This window comes from Hirundo rustica, chromosome 31 (assembly GCF_015227805.2).
Source record: "Hirundo rustica isolate bHirRus1 chromosome 31, bHirRus1.pri.v3, whole genome shotgun sequence".
Classification (NCBI taxonomy): domain Eukaryota; kingdom Metazoa; phylum Chordata; class Aves; order Passeriformes; family Hirundinidae; genus Hirundo; species Hirundo rustica.
The window spans coordinates 229,301-252,796 of NC_053480.1; the positions used below are offsets into that span (position 1 = coordinate 229,301).

Here is a 23,496-nt window from a genome sequence, read left to right on the forward strand (position 1 = left end):
CTTCCCAGGCTATTTTGTGTTTGCTGTAGGCAAGGTTGGGTTGCTTTGCATCACTTCACAGACCAACACAGAGCATTGGCTTTGTGATGTCAGGGCTTGGTTGCCATGTGGTTGTGCTGACATCACAAGGTTGCCTTGGTGCACGGAAGGCCTCAGTGGTGTCAGAGCAGCTCTTGGGCTTGCTCAGTGCAGGAGCATCCTCCTGCTTGAGGCGTTTGTCAGTGGGCAGCTGCACACTGACAGGAGCCTTGTTTGTTCCTGTGTTCCAGCACACTCTGCAAACTTGCACAGCAGTGCCACAATGATTGGGCAACTCGCTGCTGCAGTTTGCTCTGTCTATGGCATTGCTTATTCCGGCTATTACCTGACTCACCTGGCTCGTAAGTAGAGGTTTTCTCTGGGCGGAACCTAATTTGGCTTTTGTATGTCTTCCTGTTTTTTCTTAGTGACTGGGTGGATTTGGAAACAGAAAGACAATTAGGATGCCAATGGTTTGGTAAAGCTGCTGTCAACACCTTCAGCTCAAAAGGGGGTATCTGTAGCCACAGGGGCAGCGTTTGCAAGGGAACCTGCAGGGCTTCTGTTCCCTCCACGGGACAGTCTGTGGCAGCAGAGTCTGTCCTTCCCTCAGTTTGCAGGGTCAAGCAGGACAACTTTGAAAAGGTGGACTGGGAGATCTCAGAAGGCCTTCTAAAAGGTTCTTCCCAGAATTCAGAGAAAGCTTCTTTTTTCTAAATTTTGTCATGAAATGATTTGACTGTCTAACTTGACCTTTGACTGAGTGCTAAAATAGTGATTCCCTTGGCAATGAAGAGCAAACTCCAAAGCAGTGAGTGTCTGCTCCTGAACCCAGGAGCTGCTGCTCTGCTGTTTCACAATAGAACTGCCACAGCTCACAGGGATTTGGGGGAAGCTTTTGTGGGCAACTGTTTTCAGCAAGTTAATGAGAATTAGTGCCTGCAACTGATTTTGAAAAAAAAGTACCTGAAGGAGAGGATTAGAAAAGCTGTTTTATGTATTTGGTAGAACAGAAGCTCTGTGTGTTAAAGAACAGTTTGCATTATCTTGATCAAGTTTGCGTTCCTTCGCTGGCAAAACAAGCCAAAGTGTAGACACAGACAAGAATATTGTCCTGTTGTCTTGCTGGCTGTGGGAAAGAACTGTGTCTCCTGGAGGGATGTGGTGAAATGGAAAATACTCCCTGTTTGTGTTGACTTCTTCTGAGGGATTCACCAGCCCAGGCAGTTTTCTCAAAGAATTTGCTTCATTTTCCTTACCCACTGCAGGTCACCTGAGCCATGTATTCAGAGGTGATGATCCTGAGGTGAGTGGGAAATGAACCTTTGATGTTCCCAGTGTTTCACAATTGTGGAGCAAGCTGTGAGCTTGGCCAGGGGCAGTAGAGTGTGGAGGGCAAGTTGGATAGGCTGAAAGAAAATCCATTTCCATGTCTGCAGCAGCAGTAGCAAAGGCATTGCTGGCTATTTCCTACTTTTCCATTTGGGAGCTTTAAAGAACTAAAAAGCTCAGTTTGGCAGAGAGAACATTGCTTGCTGATTGTAGCCAGGGAGGAATACTGAATTCAGAGCCATGGGCAGTTCTGTTGAATCAGCCCATTTGAATTTAGTTGGAGTGACTTAGAATCCCATGGCTATCAGAGCTTCCGATTTCTCCTTAGTCGAGCTGGTTGTAGATGGGAAAGGAAAGAAGGTTCTAAAGGATAGGTCGAGGGCTGTCCCTCATGCTTCTCTCTTTCCACAGAGCACAGAAGCAACAGCACTCTCTGCCCTGGCTCCCTCTGCTCCTGGAGAAGAGGCCAAAGAGGAGCCAAAGGAGGGAAATTACTGCCTGATTCCAGCTGTGGTCACAGCACAGCTGGAATATTCCAAGCCAGTAAGTGCCACTTCTGGTGGCTGCTGTCTTGAGTGCAAGGCAGAGCTGCAAGTTTGTGGCCAGGCAGCACTTGCTGCTGGGGGCTGAGGATGCTGAGTGCTGGAGTCCTGCCAGCACCTAGCAATTGCCCCAGCCAGTGACAGCTGGAAAATGGGCTTGGATCTGCAGTGTTGAGGCACCAAAGAGCTGGTGCCTGGGCGGGAGCATCTGGCTGCTGGGCTCACTGAAGCTCCATCTCTTGGCTTCTGCAGCGCTATGGCCAAGGGCGCACGGGGTCCTTCTGGAGCTCACAAGGCTTTGTTGCTTTGTTTTCCCTCTTGGGAAACTTGTGTTTGGCTTGTGGCATTGTTCTGCAGTTTTCCAGGGGAATTCTTCACTTCTCCAGAGTCTTTTGGCCCACCTGTCTTTTGGTTTTCCAGAAGCTGCAAGGAGCTGATTGTGTTGTCCATGAAGCTCTGGGGGGTTCATTCTTGTCCCGTGTGGCAAAAGAAACCAACCATGTAGTTCTGAACCCTTCTTCTGAGGCAAAACCCAGAAGCAGCAGGTTTCTGTTGGTCCATTTTGGGTGAAGTCTGCAGCTTTGAAAACTGCATTGGAGCCTGGAGTGGAGTGAAGCTGCAAGTCCTTGACTGCTGTCTTGTGTTGCTAAGAACAGCAAGGACATCTTGAAATGCTGGATGCTGTATTTGAAGTGCAATGTGCACCTCTGTGCCTGGGGAGCTGCCTGGGACAAAAGGAGCCAGGGGTGCGGGTCAGGAGCAGCTGAACAGGAGCCAGCGTGTGCCCAGGTGGCCAAGAAGGCCAAGGGCATCCTGGCCTGGGGCAGCAAGAGTGGGGCAGCAGGAGCAGGGCAGTGACCGTCCCCCTGTGCTGGGCACTCTTCCTCAGAGTTGAACTTCTCACCCTGCTCTCTTGTGCATGTCTGCTGATCCTTTGGGCACAGTCCAAGCCATAAGGCCGCTCTCATCTAGTTCCAGGCACCCAAGGAGCCTCGTTATCTCAGTGTCCTTGGGAGTTTAGCAAACCTGCATCCTGTTCCACTCAACATCCTTCTCCTTATCAGCTCTCCTTGCATTCCTTCATGCTGTTTTCGTGTGCACGTCCTGTCTTTTCCTTCACAGGCCTCTTTCTAATCAATGCCTTCTAATTTCTACTCCCCTATTTCAATCCAGGGATCCGTCCAGCACCTTGTGGAACAGCAGGACGTGGAACACAGTGGGGATGTGTCACCAGCAGTGACACCCACTTCAGCAGGGGCAGAGAGTGGTGCACACGAGAGCCTCAGCCCCTCAGCTGATGAGCCGCTCTTCTTGAATGCAGCTGAGCACATGCACACTGAGGTGGTTAAGGAGGCCGTGCTTGTGGCCCGGAGACCCTTGGAGGAGCCAGAAGATCCCTGCGAGCAGAAACAAAGTGGAGATGAAGAGATGGGAGCAAAAGCCAGAGCAGCAGAGGCAGAGAGCCCTGCCTATGTCCCACACAGCCCCAGAGCCGATGGCCTGGTTCTCCTGGACACAGCCCAGTCCATGGCAGCCTCAGCAGAAGGGACAGAGAGCCCAGGACATACTGTGCACAGTCAAACTGCTGACGCTCCGCTATTCCTGGACCACAGGGACTTCCTCCAGACTGAGGGGCTTAAGAGGGCTGTGCTGATGGTCCAGGAACCATTGGAATAGCCAAAAGAAGCGCAGAAGCAGGAAGGAAGCAGGCACGAGGCAGGAGCAGGCAGAGACAGAGAGCCTGGCACATGCCCCACACAGCCCCACAGTCCATGACCCACCTCTGCTGGAAACAGCAGAGTGCGATAGGAGGGGCTTTTCCCTCTTTGTTGTGTCTTCTTCTTTTGTAGGGTTTGAATGGATAAAAACCAATCTATCTATCCACCTATACATGTACCTATAGATCCATTTATATAGATGCCTCTCTTTATATAGACACAAATATGTACACATATGTATATGTTTATAAATACATACACATATATTCCTCTATCTATATCCATGTCTATATCTGTATCCACAGGTGTAATGCACCCCTTGGAGTTAGTTACTCACACCTCATTTAGAAATGTGTTTCTTCCCTCTCCCTTACCTGGCAAAGGCAGTTCCAATCTCCCTCCTACTCAAATGTGCTTTTCTTTGATATTCCACACAAAAATCAGACAAGAATGGAAACATGAACACCACCAACCCAGTATTTTAAAAGCACTGAGATGGTTTCTTTCATTAATAAATACCATTACCTTCTTGGTCTTGAATTGTGTTGGGGCTTTTTCTTGGCTTCTTTGTTGGTTTGGTTTTTGTTTTTTTGTTGGTTGGTTTTGGTCCCCCTGGGTTGAAGCATACAATCCTTTGGTCTGGAGATCTTGAAGGGTAGAATGCAGAGATGGATGGAGATCCCCAGAGATTTGGGGGGGCAGGATGAGGTGTTGTGTGAGCCCTTTGCTGCAGTGCGGGAGGGTCTGGATGGAGCCCCCCATGCTCCTGGGGCCCTGGGCTGGAGGGTTGGCACAGGCTCTAAATGGCTTGATCCCACCTCAGAATCCTCAGTGCCACCCAAAATACACGATCCCACAGAACCCTCAAAATCCCCAGGAGAGGTGGGATGGGGCCTGGGAATGGTGCGATGAGGGAGAGATTCTGCTTCCCACAACAGAGGAGGTTAAAGAGCAACAGGCAGAGCTGAGGGGGTTTTCCCCCACTGACATTCTCTAGCCCTTGACATTCCCAGCTTCCAGGACCCTTGAGGGAACCCAGCCCCTCCTCCCCATCCTCCCGTGTTTAACCCTTTCCTCCCCACACCCTCCAGTGCCTTCTTCCCTGAAGAAAGACTCAGACCCCTTGCTCTTCCCTCTGCACATGCAGACACTTCTCCAGTGATTAAATATGGTCACTGCTCATGTACCCTGTGAGTCTGGAAATAATGGACAAGGCCTGGCCCCCTCAGGACTGGGATGTTTGGGGTTTGTCTTGTTGGGATTTTTAACATATTGGTGTCTCTTCTTCATTTCCTCTCCAGGCTGGGAGGATGTAAACACAGTTCCAATCTTTCCGTGTCAGGGGAGTGAGAATTTAGCACCAGAGACTGTGCCAGGCACAGAACCACAGGGGCACTGGAGGGATGTTTCCCTGCCCGTCACAGCCGCAGCTGGGCAAGTACAGCCCATGCTGAAAACAGCCACTGGCAGAGATGATTTCTGAATCTTGTCTTCCTCCCAGGAACTGGTTTGAGAAGAAAAGCCTCTTGATTTGCTGAGGCAAAGAAAAAGAAAAGCAGTATTGAATAAAGTAAAAGCAAGGCCTCTTGGAACAGTGGTTGTTTTGAAAAAGTCAGACCCAACAATGTTCTGTGTGCTGGGGTAGACACTGATCAGAAACAAAAAGCTGCGTTTTGATTTCCCAGTTTTTCATTTCTGTTGTCATCTGGAAAGTTGTAGTAGTGGGGTTGGTTTTTGGTTTTGTTGATTTTTGGGGGTTTTTTTGGTTGTTTTTTTGTTTGTTTGTTTGTTTGTTTTTTAAAGCAGTGTTGCTGAAATACTTCTAGGAAAAGAAAATAAATAGGAAATTTCCTCCTTCCCCCAGTCAAATCCTGTAGTTTGTCAACAGAAGGATTCAGACTGTATGTCCAGCAAGCCATTCCAAAGTGCTTTCCTTTGAAAGAACAGCTGTCTGTTCCTTTGTGGCTAGGAACAAATCAAAGCTATCCTGGAAACAGAAACTGTCCCTCCTTTCTTCCCTTCTTCCAGGAATACAAACGCCTTTCATTCTGGTGAACGCTTTCCACGTTGAGGGCAGCCCATCTCCAGCCCAAATTCCTCTCTTGCAGGAAAGTCTCCCACAGACACAGAGCTTGAGAGAAAAATAGGACCTCACAAGAGAAACAAAGTCTTCTCAAGGGAACAGAATCATTCAGGCTGGAAAAGACCTCTGAGCTCATCGAGTCCAGCCGTCAACCCAGCACTGCCAAGGCCACCGCAACCCTGTCCCCAGGTGCCACATCTACAGGTCCTTGAAATGCCTCCATGGATGGCGACTCACCCTTTGCCCTGCCAGCCTGTTCCAGTGCTTGACCACCCTTTCAGGGAAGAAATTGTTCCTCTGTCCAATTTAAACCTTCTCTGGCAGGACCTTTGGCCATTTCCTCTCATCCCATCGCTTGTTCTGTGGGAGAAGAGACCGATTCCCACCTTGTTCCTGGCTCCATTCAGGAAGTTGTGCCCTGCTGGCTCCTGCTCAGCTGCTCTCACCCAGCACCCCCAGGGCCTTTCCCAATGTTCCCTTTCCAGCCTCTCCGCCCCAGGCATGGAGCTCTGCAGGGGCTGCTGTGAGCCCAGCACAGGATCCAACACTTGGCTCTGGGGAACCTCCTGCACTTGGCCTCGGCCCATCACTCCAGGCTGTTCAGATCCCTCTGCAGAGCCTTCCTGCCCTCCAGCAGAGCAATACCACGCACTGGAGCCGAGACTCCAGTTGCACCATACATTGTTTTTTGCCATTGAATTTCTTGGTTAGAGCAACAATCACCCACAAATCTCCCTGATTGCTCAGGGCCTGGATGTGCTGCCCTGACCCAACCTTCAGAGAAAGAAAGGATCCAGTTTCAGCCCTGTTTTCAGCACTGTTTTACTCCTGGAGTGGTGACAGCAGGAAGATTTTATTGCCTTTGCCTGGGGAATTTTAGATCTCAGCTGCTGCTACCCCTCTTCTGGCTCCTACCTGAATTTTATCAGTACAACTGCAATTGCCTCTTTCAATCAGTGCTACCCACAGTGCTTTTGTGATGGGGACCTCAGTATTTTTGTCACAGGCATCATGATTAGCACATCTTGCAATGTGCTCACAAGTGCTCACAAGTGCCTGAACACTAAGCTGAGAGAATTAAAGCCACACAGGCCATAGTCACAGTGCTCAAACAGAGCCCTGGTGCTGGTGCTGTTGAAATAGAATCAGTTTACAGAGGCCATCACAGGAACTGCTTCAGGAGTGTGGAAAAAAAAAAAAAATACCAGGAGAAAGAAAAGCCAGAACTTCCCCCCATCACTTCATTTCTTCTGAGCAGGAGATGGAGATGACACCAAGCTGGGTGGGTGTGTGGATCTGCTGGAGGGCAGGAGGGCTCTGCAGAGGGACCTGCACAGGCTGGATCTAAAGGATGAAGCCAGTCATGTCGGGTTTAACAAGTCCAGGTGCTGTGTCCTGCACTTTGGCCACGACAACCCCTGCAGTGCCACAGGCTGGGGACAGAGTGGCTGGACAGTGGGCAGGCAGAAAGGGACCTGGGGGTGCTGACTGACAGCAGCTGGACACGAGCCAGCAGTGTGCCCAGGTGGCCAAGAAGGCCAAAGGCACCCGGCCTGGATCAGCAGGAGTGTGGCCAGCAGGAGCAGGGCAGTGATTCTTCCCCTGTGCTCAGCACTGGTGAGGCAGCACCTCGAGTGCTGTGTCCAGCTCTGGGCCCCCAGTTTTGGAAGGATCTTGAGATGCTTGAGCATGTCCAGAGAAGGGCAGCAAGGCTGGTGAAGGGCCTGGAGCACAAGTCCTGTGAGGAGCAGCTGAGGGAGCTGGCGCTGTACCCTGGAGAAGAGGAGGCTCAGAGGAGACCTCATCACTCTCTACAAGTCCCTGACAGGAGGATGCAGCCGGGTGGGGCTGGGCTCTGCTCCCAGGGAAAGAGTGATTGGGAATTGGCATGGGCTGCCCAGGGAGGTGCTGCAGGCACCATCCCTGGAGCTGTTGAAGAGTGCCAGGCTCAGGGTGACAGGGTGCTGTTGGGTCATAGGCTGGACTTGATGATCTCAGAGGTCTTTTCCAGCCTGGTTAATTCTGTGATTCTGTGATCCTGGCCTGTGTGGCCCAGTTTTGAGGAAAACTTCCCTCCAATTCCTACAAACACCCCCAAATACTACCAAGCCCTAAATTTCCACCCCAGATGACAGTAAAACCATTGGAATGAGAGGTCTTTATTCAGTTTCTGCATTTTTATGACAATTTAAGATGTTTGTAACTGATGAAAATGCATCAAATAAAATCAAGGTCAAAATAAAAGGAGTCACTTGTCAGCATCATGACAAAATGTGTGGGGTTGGGTTCAGTGCCTGGAAGAAGAGGGGTTTGTTGGAGGGGTTTCCACCCCAAATCCTGGTCTTTGCCCCAGTCCATCACCATTTGGCTGTGGAACACACCCATGGGCCATAGAGAAGCAAAATCATGGAACCACTGAGGTTGGAAAAGACCTCCAAGATCACCCAGTGTTGCTTGATGCCACAGGAAGAAAGGATTGGACAGAAGAGCTGAGACTTTCAGGGTTGAAAATCAACAAATCCACTCTTCCCAATGAATTCCTGATGTCATTCTGAGTCCTCATGGAGGCTCCTACTCCTGCCTTCATCCAGGTGCCTATGGGGACCAGGAGGACATGGAGATCACCAGACAGGTGTCTTCTCAACACAGATCACCCAGAACAGGGGTCACCAGGTCTCTGCCCAACCAGAGTCACTGGGGATCATCCAATGCAGATTCTCCCACTGGGGATGGAGCTGGAGACACACACAAAGCTCTTCCTGCACTCAGGACATTTGCAGGACTTCTCTCACAGGTGGGTCCATTTGTGTGAAGTCAAGGCAGAGCTCTGAGGGAATCTCTTCCCACACTCAGGACACTCGTAGGGCCTCTCCCCCGTGTGGATGCGCCGGTGGATGCTGAGGGTGAAGTTACACTTGAAGCCCTTCCCGCAGTCGGGGCAGCTGAAGGCCTCTCCTCCGTGTGTGTTTTCTGATGCATGAGGAGATCTGAGCTGGTCCAAAACCCCTTCCCACCCTCGGGACACTCACAGGGCCGTTCCTCACTCTGGGCTCTCTGCTGGCAGATCAGGCTGGACCTGTGGCGGAAGCTCTTCCCACACATGAAGCACTTGCAGGGCTGTTCCCCTGTGGGGATCTCCTGGTGCTGGGTCAGGGTGCAGCTCAGGCTGAAACTCTTCCCATATTTCCCACACTCGTAGGGCTGTTCCCCCGTGTGTGCTTGCAGGTGGATGAAGAGGTGGGAGGTGTGGCTGAAGCTCTTCCCACATTCCCAGCACCTGTAGGGCTTCTCCCCAGTGTGAAGCTGCTCGTGGACCACCAGGCTGGGTCTCTGGATGATGCAGAGGGGGGTTCTTTTCTCCTCAGAGCACCCTGGGCTGGGTTTGGAGCCCCTCCCTGTGGGGGATTCCTTTGGCTTTTCCTCCCCATTGGATTCCTGCCCCTTGGAGCCACTCAAAATGGCCTCTTCCACAAGGTTTTGCTGTGGGGATTTATCCTCCCTGGTCTCTGTCCACAGCTCAGTTCCTGGGGGAGGAAGGACAAGGAGAGGATGGGATTTGCCTCCATGCCAGAGGGAAGGGGAAGGAGATCCCCCCCAGTCCATCCCTGGCAGGAGGGCATCGGCAGCAGGGTTGTCCTGCAGCCAGGGGCAATGCTGGGCTGGGGCATGGGGCAGAAGAGTGGGGGAAAAGGGGCAGTGACTTCCTCCTCACCTGCCTGGGGCTCCCAGAGCATCTTCCTCACTGCTTCTTCCTCCTCCATTCATCCAAGGCTTGGGAATGAGATGTCTTGTCCTGCAGGGAAAAACAAGGGGTGAGTACCTAGAGTTGAGGGTTCCTTCTGCCCAAGTCCATCTCTAGAAGTCACCAGGTGTCTTGTGTCCATGAAAATCTCCAAAACATCAGGACTCTGAGGAAAAACATCCCTCTCTGGGGTTCCTCCATCTCTGGTGTCTCCACTATGAGGTCCTGGGTGTCCCCCTTCTCCTGGATGCTGTAGGTCCTACATATATTGGAGGTCCCTCCTCTGCAGGGTCTCGCCTGCTCCAGGCTTCCAGGGAATCCCAGGGGTCCCCCCTCTTTGTTCCCCCCACTTTGGGATTCTGGAGTCCCCCTTCTCTGGGCTGCTGAGGGTCCCATGGGTCCCCCTCTCTGGGGTTGCACTAAGGGATGCCGAGGGTTTTGGGGTCCCCACGTTGGTGTCCCAGGGACTCCTCCTCTGCAGGCTCATCCCTTGTCTGCGCTGCCCCTTCTCGATGTTTCCCTCACTCCCGGCTCTCAGGGTGCCCCCTCTCCAGGCGCCCATTCCAGGGTCCGGGACTCTCGGGGCTCACCCCTTTTTGCTTTCCCCCGTCTCAAGGCTGCTCCCCCCGCCCTTGGCGGTACCGGGCGATCACCACGTGGCTCCGGGGACCCCCACCCACCACCGGGGCTCTGCCGGCAGCCACCACTGGGACATCCCAAAAAAACACCTCCTGGGGACCCCCAGTGTGATATATGTGCTAAAGTTAATTTGTGTTATCAAATTATAAAGGGTAAATGTTAACTGTATAAATATGAGTGTTAAAGATGTGCTCAAACTAACATAGGTAAAGGTAAAATGGAGAAACCAAAATGAAAGAATTTCCTCAGCTTGGGAAGCACGGGAGGGACACGAGGAAAGTATGATTGGAATTACCAGAAAGGGGGCCTAGAAACTATCGCTGCCGGGAATCCCTGAAAAGATACAAAGGACAACGAAAAACGGAGATACAAGTCCGGAGACCAAGATAATCACTTCAGATGGATATCTCTACTCGTCTCCGTCGAAATTAACATATCCACGACACACCCAGGCTCAGCCATCAGCTGCATTGTTCCACCCTACCGGTCCATTCAGACTCCCGATACCGGGACTTGCATGATTAATGAAGACGCCTCGGAGAAGAACTCAGAATCCCGGACTTCACTCCACGATCCAGTGTATAAAAAGGGGCGGCTGGAGACTGAAATTGTGAACTTGGGGGGATAACAGACTGGCAGAGTCTGATATCCGTGTTCACCCAGCGGCGATCCCGGGCTCGATGCTGTCCTTTTAATTGTGGCTTTCTGAGACTGATATTTTGTCTCACAATAAAATTCTAAATTTTTGATACGTCGAATCTGGTTTATTTATTTATAACAATTCTGGTGACCCCGACGTGATTGGAGTGATACCGGGACCCCCGTGGGACCCCCGTCTCTGACCAGGAGGCGCCCTGATGAATTCAGCGGCCTGGCGGAGCTGGGGTAGCCGGGTGGAACCGATCAACCACACGACGAACAGAAACCGCAAAAGCCACACTTAAAAGGGAGATAGGCGAGGTCAGAGCTCTCGGGGAACTCGGGGAGGTTTTTCTTTGGAAGCAGAACCTCCGGAGCCGCGGCGAAGAGAACTACTCATAAAAATCTACGTGCACGAAGAATCCACGCAGGAAAAGGATCGTAAGTATTGCGTGGTTGAGTGGGGGTGACCGAGCGTGTGAGTGAGACGTGATTTTATCACAAAGCGAGTGGGACCCCAAAATCGCAGTTCCATTGTCCCACGAGGGGCGTGGTCGGTTGCGGGGGAAGCGAAAGTTTCGGGGGTAAAATGCACCTCACATGTTAAGCCCTGAAAACTCGGGGAGTTTTTGGAAAGGGGGGATCGGTCACAGGAAGGCTGAAAGGGAAGGTTACGTCCTTACAAGAGTTCCAGGGACTGGTAAACCTTTCAGCCTTGGACCAGGAACGGTCCGGGGAGGAAGTAAGGAGAAGGGAGAGCTCACACACACCAGAGAAACCCCGGGGTGGGAGCGATCACCCACAAAGGGCAAGTATCTGGTAAACCCACACCATGGGGCAAACAAAAAGCAAAACTAGTAAAAGGAATTTAAGAAAAACAAAATGGGGAACCGGTAAAGGAATCCCCGAAATCCCAGTTGAGAGCCCGCTGGGATGGATGTTAGAACATTGGGAAGAATGTCCCATAAGGGAAAGAAAATCCAAGAAACAGATGATACACTATTGCATAGAAGTGTGGGGAGGGATGGAAATACGGGATCACGTAACTTGGCCCGTGTTTGGAACATTTGAGGAATGGATATGTAAAGCACTGGTGCTTTATGTCAGAGAGAAGGGAAATGCGGAAGAACAGGAATATGCTGGGGTCTGGGGAAAAATAGATGCGAGACTGTTACCTGTGAAGGTAGAAACGCTGTCTCAGGGGATAAATGGGAACCCTTAGACAATTTCCTCCACCATACATCGTGCCCTCGCCCCCTCCCCTCCCAGAGCAGAATAATCTGCAAAACCCTGGGAGATTAGGACCTCCTTTAGGACGAGGAATTCCTATGCCTCCGTCTCTTCCATCTGCCCCTCCGTTAGAATCACAATCAGGGGCCCCGTTCCCACCGGTTGGGCTCCCTCCCCCGCTAGAACCTGTACAAGCCCCTCAGCCACTGGGAGGGAGGACACAGAGTACACACACCCCTGCACCAACACGGGATGACCTGCTGCCTGATTTAGATTTGGCGGCTTTCTTTAGTTCCCCTGCAAATACACAGCAGGGTTCGGCAGAAGCAAAACACTCACCTCCCGCTAGGAGGACCAGAAGACAGCTAAAGAGAATGAATGAGGTGGAGAGTGAAGGGGAGGGTGAAAAAGCTAATCTTCTTCCCCTAAGGGAAATACCCACCGCTCCGGGAATTATCGGGTACGTAAACGTCCCGATTAATACCAGCGATGTAAGAGCCTTCAAAAAGGAGATGGGGAAGCTTATGGATGACCCTTTAGGGGTCTCCGAAAGACTAGACGAGTTTTTGGGAACTAGCATCTATTCATATGAGGATCTCACAGCCATTCTCAGGTCCTTGTTCAATACGGAAGAAAGAGAAATGATCAGACAAGCGGGGATAAGGGAATGGGAACGGAGAAACCCTCAGAGCACTCCCGGAGATCAGAAATGGCCAAGCCAAGATCCCCGATGGAATGCTCAGACCGAGGAGGGTAGGAGAAGTATGATTGATATGAGGAACATTATCATACAAGGAATCAGAGAGGCCGTGCCCCGGGGACAAAATCCACGTAAGGTTTTCGGAGAATGTCAGGGGAAAGATGAGACTCCCACTGAATGGTTAGAAAGATTGAGAAAAAGCCTCCAGATATATTCAGGGACAGACCCCGATTCTCCCGTGGGGGAGGTACTGTTGAAAACCCAGTTTGTAGCAAAATCGTGGGAGGACATCAGGAAAAAGCTGGAGAAGATCGAGGGGTGGCAGGAGAAGGGATTGCAGGAATTGCTGCGGGAAGCCCAGAAAATCTATATGAGAAGGGATGAGGAAAAACAGAAAATACAGGCTAGGGTATTAGTAGCTGCTGTAAGGGAAGCCCAGAAACAGGAACGCCCACAAGCTTCGGAGAAACCCTTAAGGAAAGCACCACCGAAGGGGCCAATACGTCCGCAGAAAGGAACCTCAGGGAATCGAATGGAGGGGTTGGAATGTTTCTATTGTAAGAAAAAAGGACATATGAAAAGGGATTGTCCAAAGAGGATAAGGGATGAAAAGATGTTTCGGGAGGACTAGGGAAGTCAGGGGCTCTATCTTTTGGGGTCCATAACATCGGGGGAGCCCTTGATGACATTGAAGATAGGACCCAAAGGAACAAAAATGGATTTTTTAGTAGATTCTGGGGCTGAGAAAAGTACATTTAAACAGTTGCCCCCAGGGTGCCAAATAAGCAAAGAATCTATGGTGGTTATAGGAGCTAAAGGGGAACCGTTTAAGGTACCCATTGTAAAAAATGTGGAAATTGAATCAGAGAATAAAATTTGCTTGGGGGACATGTTGTTAGTAGAAGAAGCTGATTACAACTTGCTGGGTAGGGACCTGATTGTTGCACTGAGTATTAACCTCATTGGAAGGAATTCACAGATTATGGTTAGCATATATAAACTAACCCGTGAAGATGAGGACAAAATTAACCCCAAGGTATGGCATACAGGGAAAGAAGCCGGGAAATTGGTTATGGAACCTATATCAATTGAAATTGAGCGGCCTGAAGATCCCATAAGGATCAGGCAGTACCCAATCCCTTTAGAAGGGAGACGGGGACTGAAACCTATAATAGAGGATTTAATAAGGAAGGGCATTTTGGAGCCGTGTATGTCCAGGCATAATACCCCAATTCTGGCTATTAAAAAGGCAGATGGGAATTATAGGTTAGTGCAAGATTTAAGAGCCATAAATGAAAGAACAAGAACCCGGTTCCCTGTAGTGGCTAACCCCTACACCCTTCTGAACAGGATTTCCCCGGAGGATACTTGGTATAGTGTTATAGATCTAAAGGATGCATTCTGGACCTGCCCTTTAGCTGAAGGCAGCAGGGACTTTTTTGCATTTCAATGGGAGGATCCAGACACTAACAGGAAACAACAGTTAAGATGGGCCTCACTTCCCCAAGGATTTGTGGACTCCCCAAATTTATTTGGACAAGCATTAGAACAATTGCTAAGTCAGTTCTCCCCTAGGAAAGGGACAAAGATCTTACAGTATGTAGATGACCTATTGGTGGCTGGTGAAACGGAGGAAGATGTAAGAGAATGTACCATTGATTTATTGAACTTTCTAGGGGAAAAAGGATTAAAGGTAGCAAAACAAAAGTTACAGTTCACCGAATCTGGGGTGAAATATCTAGGGCATTGGTTGGTAAAAGGGAAAAAGAAATTAGATCCTGCAAGAGTAGCTGGGATTATAGAACTGCCTCCCCCTAGAACCAAAAGACAAGTACGTCAGCTATTGGGGCTGTTAGGATACTGTAGACAATGGATAGAAGGGTATAGTGAAAAGGCTAAATTTTTGTATGAAAAATTAACTGCAGAAAAGATAAAATGGACAGAACAGGATGATAAAGAACTGGAACAATTAAAGGGTGCTTTGGTAACTGCCCCAGTATTAAGCCTCCCTGATATAAATAAGAAATTCCAATTATTTGTAAATGTAGGGAACCACACAGCATATGGGGTGTTGACACAAGAATGGGCTGGAGATAGAAAGCCTGTAGGTTACCTTTCCAAGCTATTGGATCCTGTAAGCAGGGGGTGGCCTACATGTTTAAGGCAATAGTAGCTGTTGCCTTATTGGTAGAGGAAGCCAAAAAGATTACTTTTGGGTCTCCCATCACAGTTTATACCCCACATAATGTAAGAACAGTTTTGCAACAAAAAGCTGAGAAATGGCTCACGGATGCAAGGCTTTTGAAATATGAGGCCATCCTTCTTCATGCTCCAGAATTAAAATTAAAAACAACACAAGCAAGTAACCCTGCTGGGTTCCTGTTTGGGGAAGCATCATCTGAGCCTATACATAATTGTACAGACCTAATAGAATTACAGACAAAGATTAGAGAGGATCTGGAGGACGAGGAACTTGAAGAAGGGGAAAAATGGTTCGTAGATGGGTCAGCCAGAGTTATAGAAGGGAAAAGAAAATCAGGATATGCTATTATAGATGGGAAAACTGGGAAAGTAGTCAAATCAGGCCCCTTGGGCACTTCTTGGTCAGCCCAGGCATGTGAATTGTATGCTGTGTTACAAGCTCTCAAAGAACTTAAGGGAAAAATAGGGACTATTTTTACTGACTCAAAATATGCTTTTGGGGTAGTACATACTTTTGGAAAAATTTGGGAGGAGAGAGGACTAGTGAACACCAGAGGGAAATGTTTAATACATGAGGATTTGATAAGGCAAATCCTCAAGGCAGTAAGGGAACCCAAGGCTATTGCAGTAGTATATGTGAAAAGTCACCAAGCTAGATTACAATTCAGAATACGTGGCAATAATCTGGCTGATCAGGAAGCCAGGAAGGCAGCTCTCCTCACCCTAGACATCCCGGAAAGCAGAACAGAAAACCCCAGAGAATTTTCTCCCCATCCTACAGAAAAGGAAATTGAGGAATTCAAGAAAATAGGGGGTATTTTAGTAAATGGAAAGTGGAAATTGGCTGACGGTCGGGAATTGATTCCAAAGGCCTATGCCAGGACCATATTGAAGAGATTACATGCACAAACCCATTGGGGAACTCAAGCCTTAGCAGAACAATTTCTAAAGTTCTTTGGATGCAAAGGTATTTTTGAGTTAGCAAAGCAGGAAGTTCAGAGTTGCTTAGTGTGTCAGAAAATTAATAAGTCAAAGGTTAGGCAAAATGCGTTGGGGGGACGCCCCTTAGCATATCGTCCTTTTGGAAGAATACAAGTGGATTTCACAGAGTTACCCAAAATAGGTAGATATAGATACCTGCTAGTAATAGTAGATCAATTAACACATTGGGTAGAGGCATTCCTAGCCCCAGGGCTACAGCTCAAACAGTAGCACGCAGGTTGCTAGAGGAAATAATACCCAGATATGGGATCCCTGACTCCATAGATTCAGATCAGGGAACCCATTTTACATCCAAGGTCATAAGAAACTTGGCAGAAGCTCTGGGGATCAGATGGGAATATCATACACCTTGGCATCCTCAAAGTTCAGGTCAAGTAGAAAGAATGAATCAAACTCTGAAGGCACAGTTGTCAAAACTTATGCTGGAAACTAAAATGACATGGATTAAATGCCTCCCTCTAGCCCTCCTAAATATTAGGACGCAACCTCATTCAGGTTCGGGATTATCTCCATTCGAGATGCTGTACGGAATGCCCTATGAGCATGGAATGCCAATTGGACACCCCGGGTAGAGGATTGTCAGATCCAGTCTTATATTGTCTTAATTAACAAAAATTTACAGGAACTACGGAGACGTGGACTGATAGCACAAAGCACCCCCCTGGGATTTGCTATCCACAAAATCCAGCCGGGTGATCGGGTGCTAATCAGAGCGTGGAAAGAAGCACTGCTGTCATCACATTGGGAGGGACCTTTCCTCGTCCTCCTCACTACAGATACTGCAGTGAGAACAGCAGAGAAAGGCTGGACCCATTCCTCCCGAGTGAAAAAGGTGGAACAACACAGCAGCTCTCCGCAGTGGAAAATCACCTCAGCGCCTAGAGATTTAAAGCTGAGAATCCATCGAGACACCCAATGACCAGTGCTTATCGGATAAGTTGCACTCAGGCAGGATGTCCCTGCTATCCTTTTGTTCATTTTAAGTGCGGGTATTGTGAGCAAGTTTGGGTAACTCATTGTATCCGGGGAGCTAGACCTTGGAGTTTGTGTGTACCTTGTTACGAGGAGGAAGTCAGGCTTACCAATCTATTCCTATACGTTGCCACAGAATCGGGATTGTTCGAATTGGATTCTCCTGAGTGGTTCCACTTTTTCACTAACGGGATAAGGGGAGGATTAAATAAAAGGGCGGATCCACTCGTAATTGAGTGCAGGAGAACGTTGAAAGTACCCTGTGGAGCGGATCAAATAAGAAGAACTAGGTGGGAACAGTACAAAAGGCGATACGCTCAGAGGAGCACCGGCAGGGACCCGGAAGAATATCCCTGCTGCCAGGAAGATGGTTTACCCCGCCGCTGGTGGCAACCCAACGGGCGAAGGGTTGAGCAGAGGGATAGGCCCATGGGTAACCCTGGTGATCCTGAGTCTAGCCATGTACCCCACGAATGGCCTCCACAACCCCCAAGAGAGAATGGGGGAGGGAACTAATCCCTCCAAGGTTCCTTCAAACCTTACCAGGAATGGAGTTTTAGAATCCAGGGTACGAGTAGACTGGTTTACACTAAAAAGGGGGGAGAATCACAAATGGAATGAAGGGGTTAAATTGAACAAATCCAATCACCCGATGGCAATATCTAGGAGGAGAAGGGAGGTAAGCAGTCTTCCTTTGATCACAACATGCAAAGAATGTAACAAGACTGTCTGGATTGGAGGAAAAAGAGAAAGTACTTTTGTAGGATATCTACAAGTTAACCCCTTGTGTTATGATAAGAAAAAACTGAAAATGTGTGCCTTGAATGGGAAAACATATTGGGTGGGACAAAATGAGAAATTACAAACAGCTGTTTTAGCCAATGGACCTATATTACTCGATATGTTGGGGGAAAATGATGAAAGGGTTTGTTTAAGAATGGACAAAGTTTTTTGTTTTTCTAAAGATGAGGAAGGGTTAGACCCTGAGAACAAGATACAAAAGGTAGAATTTAAACGACAGGAATTAGCAGCTAAGAAAAAGAGAATGGAGCAGGAAAGAATGAGAACACTAAGTGAGCAATATGAACAATTAGAAAAACAATCTAATGATTGGAGCCTGGCTACTTCCAGCAAAAACCTTTTCCTGGATTTGGTACAAGAAATTGCTACCGAATCAGGGCTAACTAATTGTTGGATCTGTGGAGGATTAAAATCCGCAGAAAGATGGCCCTGGAAAGGTGAGAGTTTAACTCCTGAACAATTGCTAAAATGGGATAACAAAATCTTAAACACTTTGACCCAACCAGGAGGATGGACACTGGACGAACGAGTAATAGGAACAATCTGTATAAGCAGAGAAGGAAATGTTTACAGTGATGTAGTGGAATACACTCCTTGTCTATCCACTCTAGCCGTAAATTCCAACAATAAATCCAAGATATGGCAACCAGAACCCCCTAATGGGTACTGGGGAAAGGAAAAGCAAGAGAAATGTAGTTGGGTAGAGGAAATTGAACTCTGTTGGCATGAATTTGCTAACGCTAACCCTTATTACTCCCTAACTGAGTTGGCAGAATTTTGGGAAAAGCCTGAAAATATAAATATTAAATGGAAAGCACCCAGCGGAATTTATTGGATTTGTGGGAAAAGAGCATACAGTGAGCTACCCCGGAGATGGAAGGGGTCTTGTACCCTAGGTATGATTAGACCCTCTTTCTTTACACTCCCCAGAACTGGTAGCAATTTACTAGGGGCTCCTTTGTATGAGACCCTCAGCAGGAGAAAGCGAGAGGTAAAGAAGGAACTTCCACAAGTGGGAGGGAATCAGAAATGGGGAGAGGAAGAATGGCCTGCAGAGCGCATCATAGAATACTATGGTCCAGCCACATGGGCACAGGATGGAAGCTGGGGATACAGAACCCCAGTATACTTGTTGAACCGGCTAATTAGGTTACAAGCTGTAGTAGAAATAGTGTCTAACCACACCTCAGACGCCCTGGAGTTGTTAGCCAAACAACACTCGCAGATGAGAGCTTTCGTATACCAAAATTGAATAGCTTTAGACTATTTATTAGCAGAAGAAGGGGGCGTTTGTGGAAAATTTAATGACTCAGAGTGTTGTATCGAAATAAATGACTATGGAGAAACTATCAGAGATTTGGCTGCAGAAATCAAAAAAGTGGCTCATGTCCCAGTGCAGAAATGGAATTCGATACTAAAAGCATCATGATGGGATCAAATATTTGGAGCAGGAGATTGGTGGAAAAAGGTGGGATTCTTTATCCTGTGTTCTGTAGCCGGATTAGTGTTCTTGCCCTGCCTAATACCCTGCCTAATAAGGCTACTTCACACAGTAGTCCAAGGAATGCAAATAGCAGCCCTTCCTATGGACCCTGAATTAGCCTCAGGGGGATTAGCCAAAAACAAAGCTACCTCAAAAATTATGAACCTAACTGAGGAAAAGAGCACTGCTGCCCAGGTGTTAGAAAAATTTGAAGCTCAGATACAGGAGGGAAACATAGAAAGAACATATTGGAGCAAAACGACAGGGGAAAGGTTAACAGAATAATGGTTAAGAGGCTTATCTTGACAGAGAAAAAAGACTATAACCGGAACACGAATTAAATTGGTGAATTTGGAAGAGGGGGGATTGTGATATATGTGCTAAAGTTAATTTGTGTTATCAAATTATAAAGGGTAAATGTTAAACTGTATGAATATGAGTGTTAAAGATGTGCTCAAACTAACATAGGTAAAGGTAAAATGGAGAAACCAAAATGAAAGAATTTCCTCAGCTTGGGAAGCACGGGAGGGACACGAGGAAAGTATGATTGGAATTACCAGAGAGGGGGCCTAGAAACTATCGCTGCCGGGAATCCCTGAAAAGATACAAAGGACAACGGAAAACGGAGATACAAGTCCGGAGACCAAAATAATCACTTCAGATGGATATCTCTACTCGTCTCCGTTGAAATTAACATATCCACGACACACCCGGGCCCAGCCATCAGCTGCATTGTTCCACCCTACCGGTCCATTCAGACTCCCGATACCGGGACTTGCATGATTAATGAAGATGCTTCGGAGGGAAGAACGTCAGAATCCCGGACTTCACTCCACGATCCAGTGTATAAAAAGGGGCGGCTGGAGACCGAAGTTGTGAACTTGGGGGGATAACAGACTGGCAGAGTCTGATATCCGTGTTCACCCAGCGGCGATCCCAGGCTGGACGCTGTCCTTTTAATTGTGGCTTTCTGAGACTGATATTTTGTCTCACAATAAAATTCTAAATTTTTGATACATCGAATCTGGTCGATTTTATTTATAACACCCAGTATCCACCCAAAGAGGATTTCGGCTCAGCTTTGGAGTCCTGCAAGATCCAAACATCGCTCTGCCCGCCCCATCCAGAAAGAAAGAAACAGGAACCCCTAAAGATACTTCAGGTGAGCTCCAAATATCCCTCCCTCCTTCAAACAATCCCCTGCCAGGACAGCCCAAGATACTCGGGGCGAGGTCCCCCTTCCCGGTCACCTGCGGGATGCGGTGGGGCCGATGCTGGCGGCGCCAAGGGGCTGCAGATCCAGAGAGCGATGGATGTACGTGGTGCCTCCTCTCGCTGCTCCTCCTCCTCTTCCTGCTGCTCCTCCAGCCCTCCTCTTCCTCCTGCTCCTCCTCCTCCTTCTCCTCCTGCTGCATCCCTCAGCTGGGGGCGCGGAGCTCTCGGGTGAGCGGAGCGGGGCCGGGACCGGGTGGGCAAGGGGTGGGAGAGGGGGATAAGGGGAGGTGGGACAGGGGGAAGGGGGTTCTCAGTGGGGGGCTCCCAGTTCAGCCCAGCAGCCCGAAATGGCCTCGCTGTGCTCCCAGCCCCTCCCGGCGCTGTGGGGGCCGGGCCGTGCCCCAGTGCCGGCTCAGGGGCTGCTCCAGGCTGACGTGCTCCACCTGGCAGCTGGAGGTGACCCCGCGCCGCGGGGAGGTTTCCAGCAGCACCAGGAGCTGCTGGCTCCAGTCCCCGTTGGGGACCACAGCGGTGCCACCCCGTGCTGCTGGCCCTGGAAGCAGCTCAGCTGGATGTGGGCAGGGTAGAAATCCATCAGGGAGCAGAGCAGGCGGCCGGGGCCGGGCTGGGAGCTTGAGGGCAGCAGCGAAATGGAATGCAGGGATGCAGAGATCTGCCTGCAGCCTCTGGAGCAGCCCCACACTGGAGCAGGTGGATCCCTGGAGGAGGCTGTGATCCTGTGAGAGGCCCATGGAGAGAGGAGCCCACGCTGGAGAAGGCTGTCCTTGAGGGACTGCCCCCCTTGGAAGAGTGACCCATGCTGCAGCAGCTTGAGGCAGAATGCTGCCCATGGGATGGACTCACATTGCAGCAGTTCACAGGGAGCTGTTGCCCGTGGGATGAAATGATGATGGAGAAGTTCATGGAGAACTGTATCCTGAGGGAGGGACCCCACCGTGGAGCAGGGGAAGGACTCATCTCCCTGAGCAGCAGGAGAAACAGTGTGATGAACATAACCCCCATTCAATGTCTCCATGCACTGCTGGGGAGGAGGTACACCTGGGGAGGAGGGAGGGGTGGGGGAAGATGTTTTTAAGGGTTTATTTTACTTGTCATTATCCTGTTCTGATTTTCTTAGCAACAAATTAATTTCATATCTTTAATTAGAGCTTGTTTTGCCCCTGATGGTATTTGATGAGTGATCTCTCCAATCCTTAGCTCAACCCATAAACCCTTCATTAAGTTTTCTCTCCCTTGTTCAGCTGCAGAGGGGAGTGAGAGAGTGGCTTTGGTGGGTGTCAGGAATCTGACCAGTGTCAAGCCTCTACAGCTATTTAACATAACAAAGCAGAAAGCAAAGCAGCTCCCTTTGAGGAATAATCGAATCTTGTTTTCTATCTATCTGTGTACTTCACAAATTCTCCCTGGTACAATTTCAAAATTAATTTATTTTAGTTACGATTTTCCTTATGAAAGAATGCGGGTTTAGAGTTTGTCCTTTGACAGACTTGGAATCGTTTGTTTCAGATGATGAATGACTGTCATTTGTTGTCTTTTGCTGGTTGCTTTTGCAATGATTGATGCCCAAAAGCTCCCTGAACAGAATAATTTAGAAGAAAAGATTCTGCAGACCAATATTTAAGTTAAAATGACAAACAGAAGGAGTACAGTGAGCAAAACAAAAATAACCAAAAAAGGAAGAGGACTATGAGTTGTTTTGTATTCTTTTGTCTGTGAACTCTAAGACTAAATTTTTTGTTGGTCCCATTCAATAAGGTATTTAAGCAGCGCCAGAAATGCTTAAGTGAAATACACACAAACTTCTCAGTGTTATAAAGAAATCTCATCTTTGAGATATATTTTTTTTCATCCCTGATCCGTGCTCTGTTTCAAAGGAGTTACTGTCTGGCCTCATCTTCAATCACTGGGCACAATTATCACAGTACTCTACTAAAAAAAAATGGTACAGAAGAAAGGTCGTAGCCTGGTGACCCAGGCAAGAACAAATGAAGTGTTTTTAAGAGTAACCATTTACTGTAATTTCTCTTATATGTAGCATATCAGACCTGTTCAGTAAGCAAATAATTTTCTATCAGAAATCTAATCATTACCAAAGTCCCTTTGAAGCCTCAGAGAAATTTATTAGGAAAGGGTTTATGGCAATTTTGAATTGGTTTCAGAAAGGTACATCACATTTTCAGCAGGGACTCCGCTTGTAGAACAGCTGTCCTGACAGAATCCTTGTACTAGCGTGATGACATCCTGCCAGCTCTTTAAAACATTAAAGCATCTGGTTCACATTTAATTTTTGGACTCAGATGGCTTATCTGCATTGCATTTTACTGTAGGGTATTTCATTCATTATATATTGTACATAGGTGTTAAAAAAACCCAGAAACTTTGTGTGTGCCGCAAAACACTCACTGGCTTTTTACAAGAAAACACATCAACACACATTTTTGGTAAATCATGTAGATTAAAAAAGCAAAAGCAGTGATCCATGAATTTATGAAAAACTGATTGAGCCAATTAAATGCCTTAAAAATACTGAATTTCTTACTGCTTAAGAAATACTGGAAAATTGCCATTACTGTTCTACTAGCACTCAGACAACTTACAGTGTATATCTGAGCTGAACACATGACTAGCTCTGAAACTCCTTTCCCCTGTCATGGGCATAATGTGATGTTAACAGCAGCCAACTCATGTCAGCCTTGGTTTGTTAAAAGCAAATGATCAGCATGAAATACTATAATTTCCTAATTTTATTTTTGAGGGCATGTATCTGGTACAAAAGAATAACGGCCTGTTGCCTCGTCACCTGTTGCCTCATGAATCTGAAGACTGCTTCCAGTTCCAGTTGCATAGAAAAATGCATTTCAGATGAAGTAATTCCACAAGCAGAATGGTGATGTAATGGAATTTGAGTTTTGCAAGCACCGCCTTTTGCACTATTTACAGATAATCGACAAAGCATTTGGAAGAAGCAAGGGTTTGGCAAACTAACTCTCCAGCTTCTAGAAAAAAGAACACCCTTATGTTAGAAGATTGGCTGGGAGGGCAGCTGAAATACAAAAGATTCTTTAGCAGCAACACTTTAGAGATCATCAGGTGGCCCTGCCGTGGCAAGGAGTTGGGAACTGGAAGGTCTTCAAAGACTTGAAGGTCTCCTTCCAAC

At 48.2% G+C, this 23,496-nt stretch overlaps 2 protein-coding genes across 2 annotated transcripts; one reads left to right on the plus strand and one right to left on the minus strand.

Annotated features, from left to right (window-relative positions):
• Window positions 1-301: 301 nt before the first annotated feature.
• Window positions 302-3,823, plus strand: LOC120764528 (uncharacterized). Its single transcript, XM_058423825.1, has 3 exons — window positions 302-380; window positions 1,679-1,893; window positions 3,066-3,823. Exons 1-3 carry the CDS (start codon window positions 302-304, stop codon window positions 3,567-3,569), a joined length of 798 nt encoding a protein of 265 aa, XP_058279808.1. The 3' UTR covers window positions 3,570-3,823.
• A 4,218-nt stretch (window positions 3,824-8,041) lies between these two features.
• LOC120764530 (zinc finger protein 773-like) lies at window positions 8,042-9,454 on the minus strand. The gene is made up of 2 exons (XM_040088519.1): window positions 9,406-9,454; window positions 8,042-9,217 (listed from the first exon to the last, which is right to left on the minus strand). Exons 1-2 carry the CDS (start codon window positions 9,452-9,454, stop codon window positions 8,508-8,510), a joined length of 759 nt encoding a protein of 252 aa, XP_039944453.1. The 3' UTR covers window positions 8,042-8,507.
• Between the last annotated feature and the right edge of the window lie 14,042 nt (window positions 9,455-23,496).

Bases quoted from the DNA above. Each gene is read 5' to 3' on its own strand.
- LOC120764530 (XM_040088519.1), bottom strand. From the start codon at position 9,454: ATGGAGGAGGAAGAAGCAGTGAGGAAGATGCTCTGGGAGCCCCAGGCA. The intron at 9,218-9,405 runs GTGAGGAGGAAG...TTCCTCCCCCAG, and splicing joins GCTCTGGGAGCCCCAGGCAG to GAACTGAGCTGTGGACAGAG.
- LOC120764528 (XM_058423825.1), top strand. From the start codon at position 302: ATGATTGGGCAACTCGCTGCTGCAGTTTGCTCTGTCTATGGCATTGCT. The intron at 381-1,678 runs GTAAGTAGAGGT...ATTTCTCCTTAG, and splicing joins TTACCTGACTCACCTGGCTC to TCGAGCTGGTTGTAGATGGG. The intron at 1,894-3,065 runs GTAAGTGCCACT...ATTTCAATCCAG, and splicing joins AGCTGGAATATTCCAAGCCA to GGATCCGTCCAGCACCTTGT.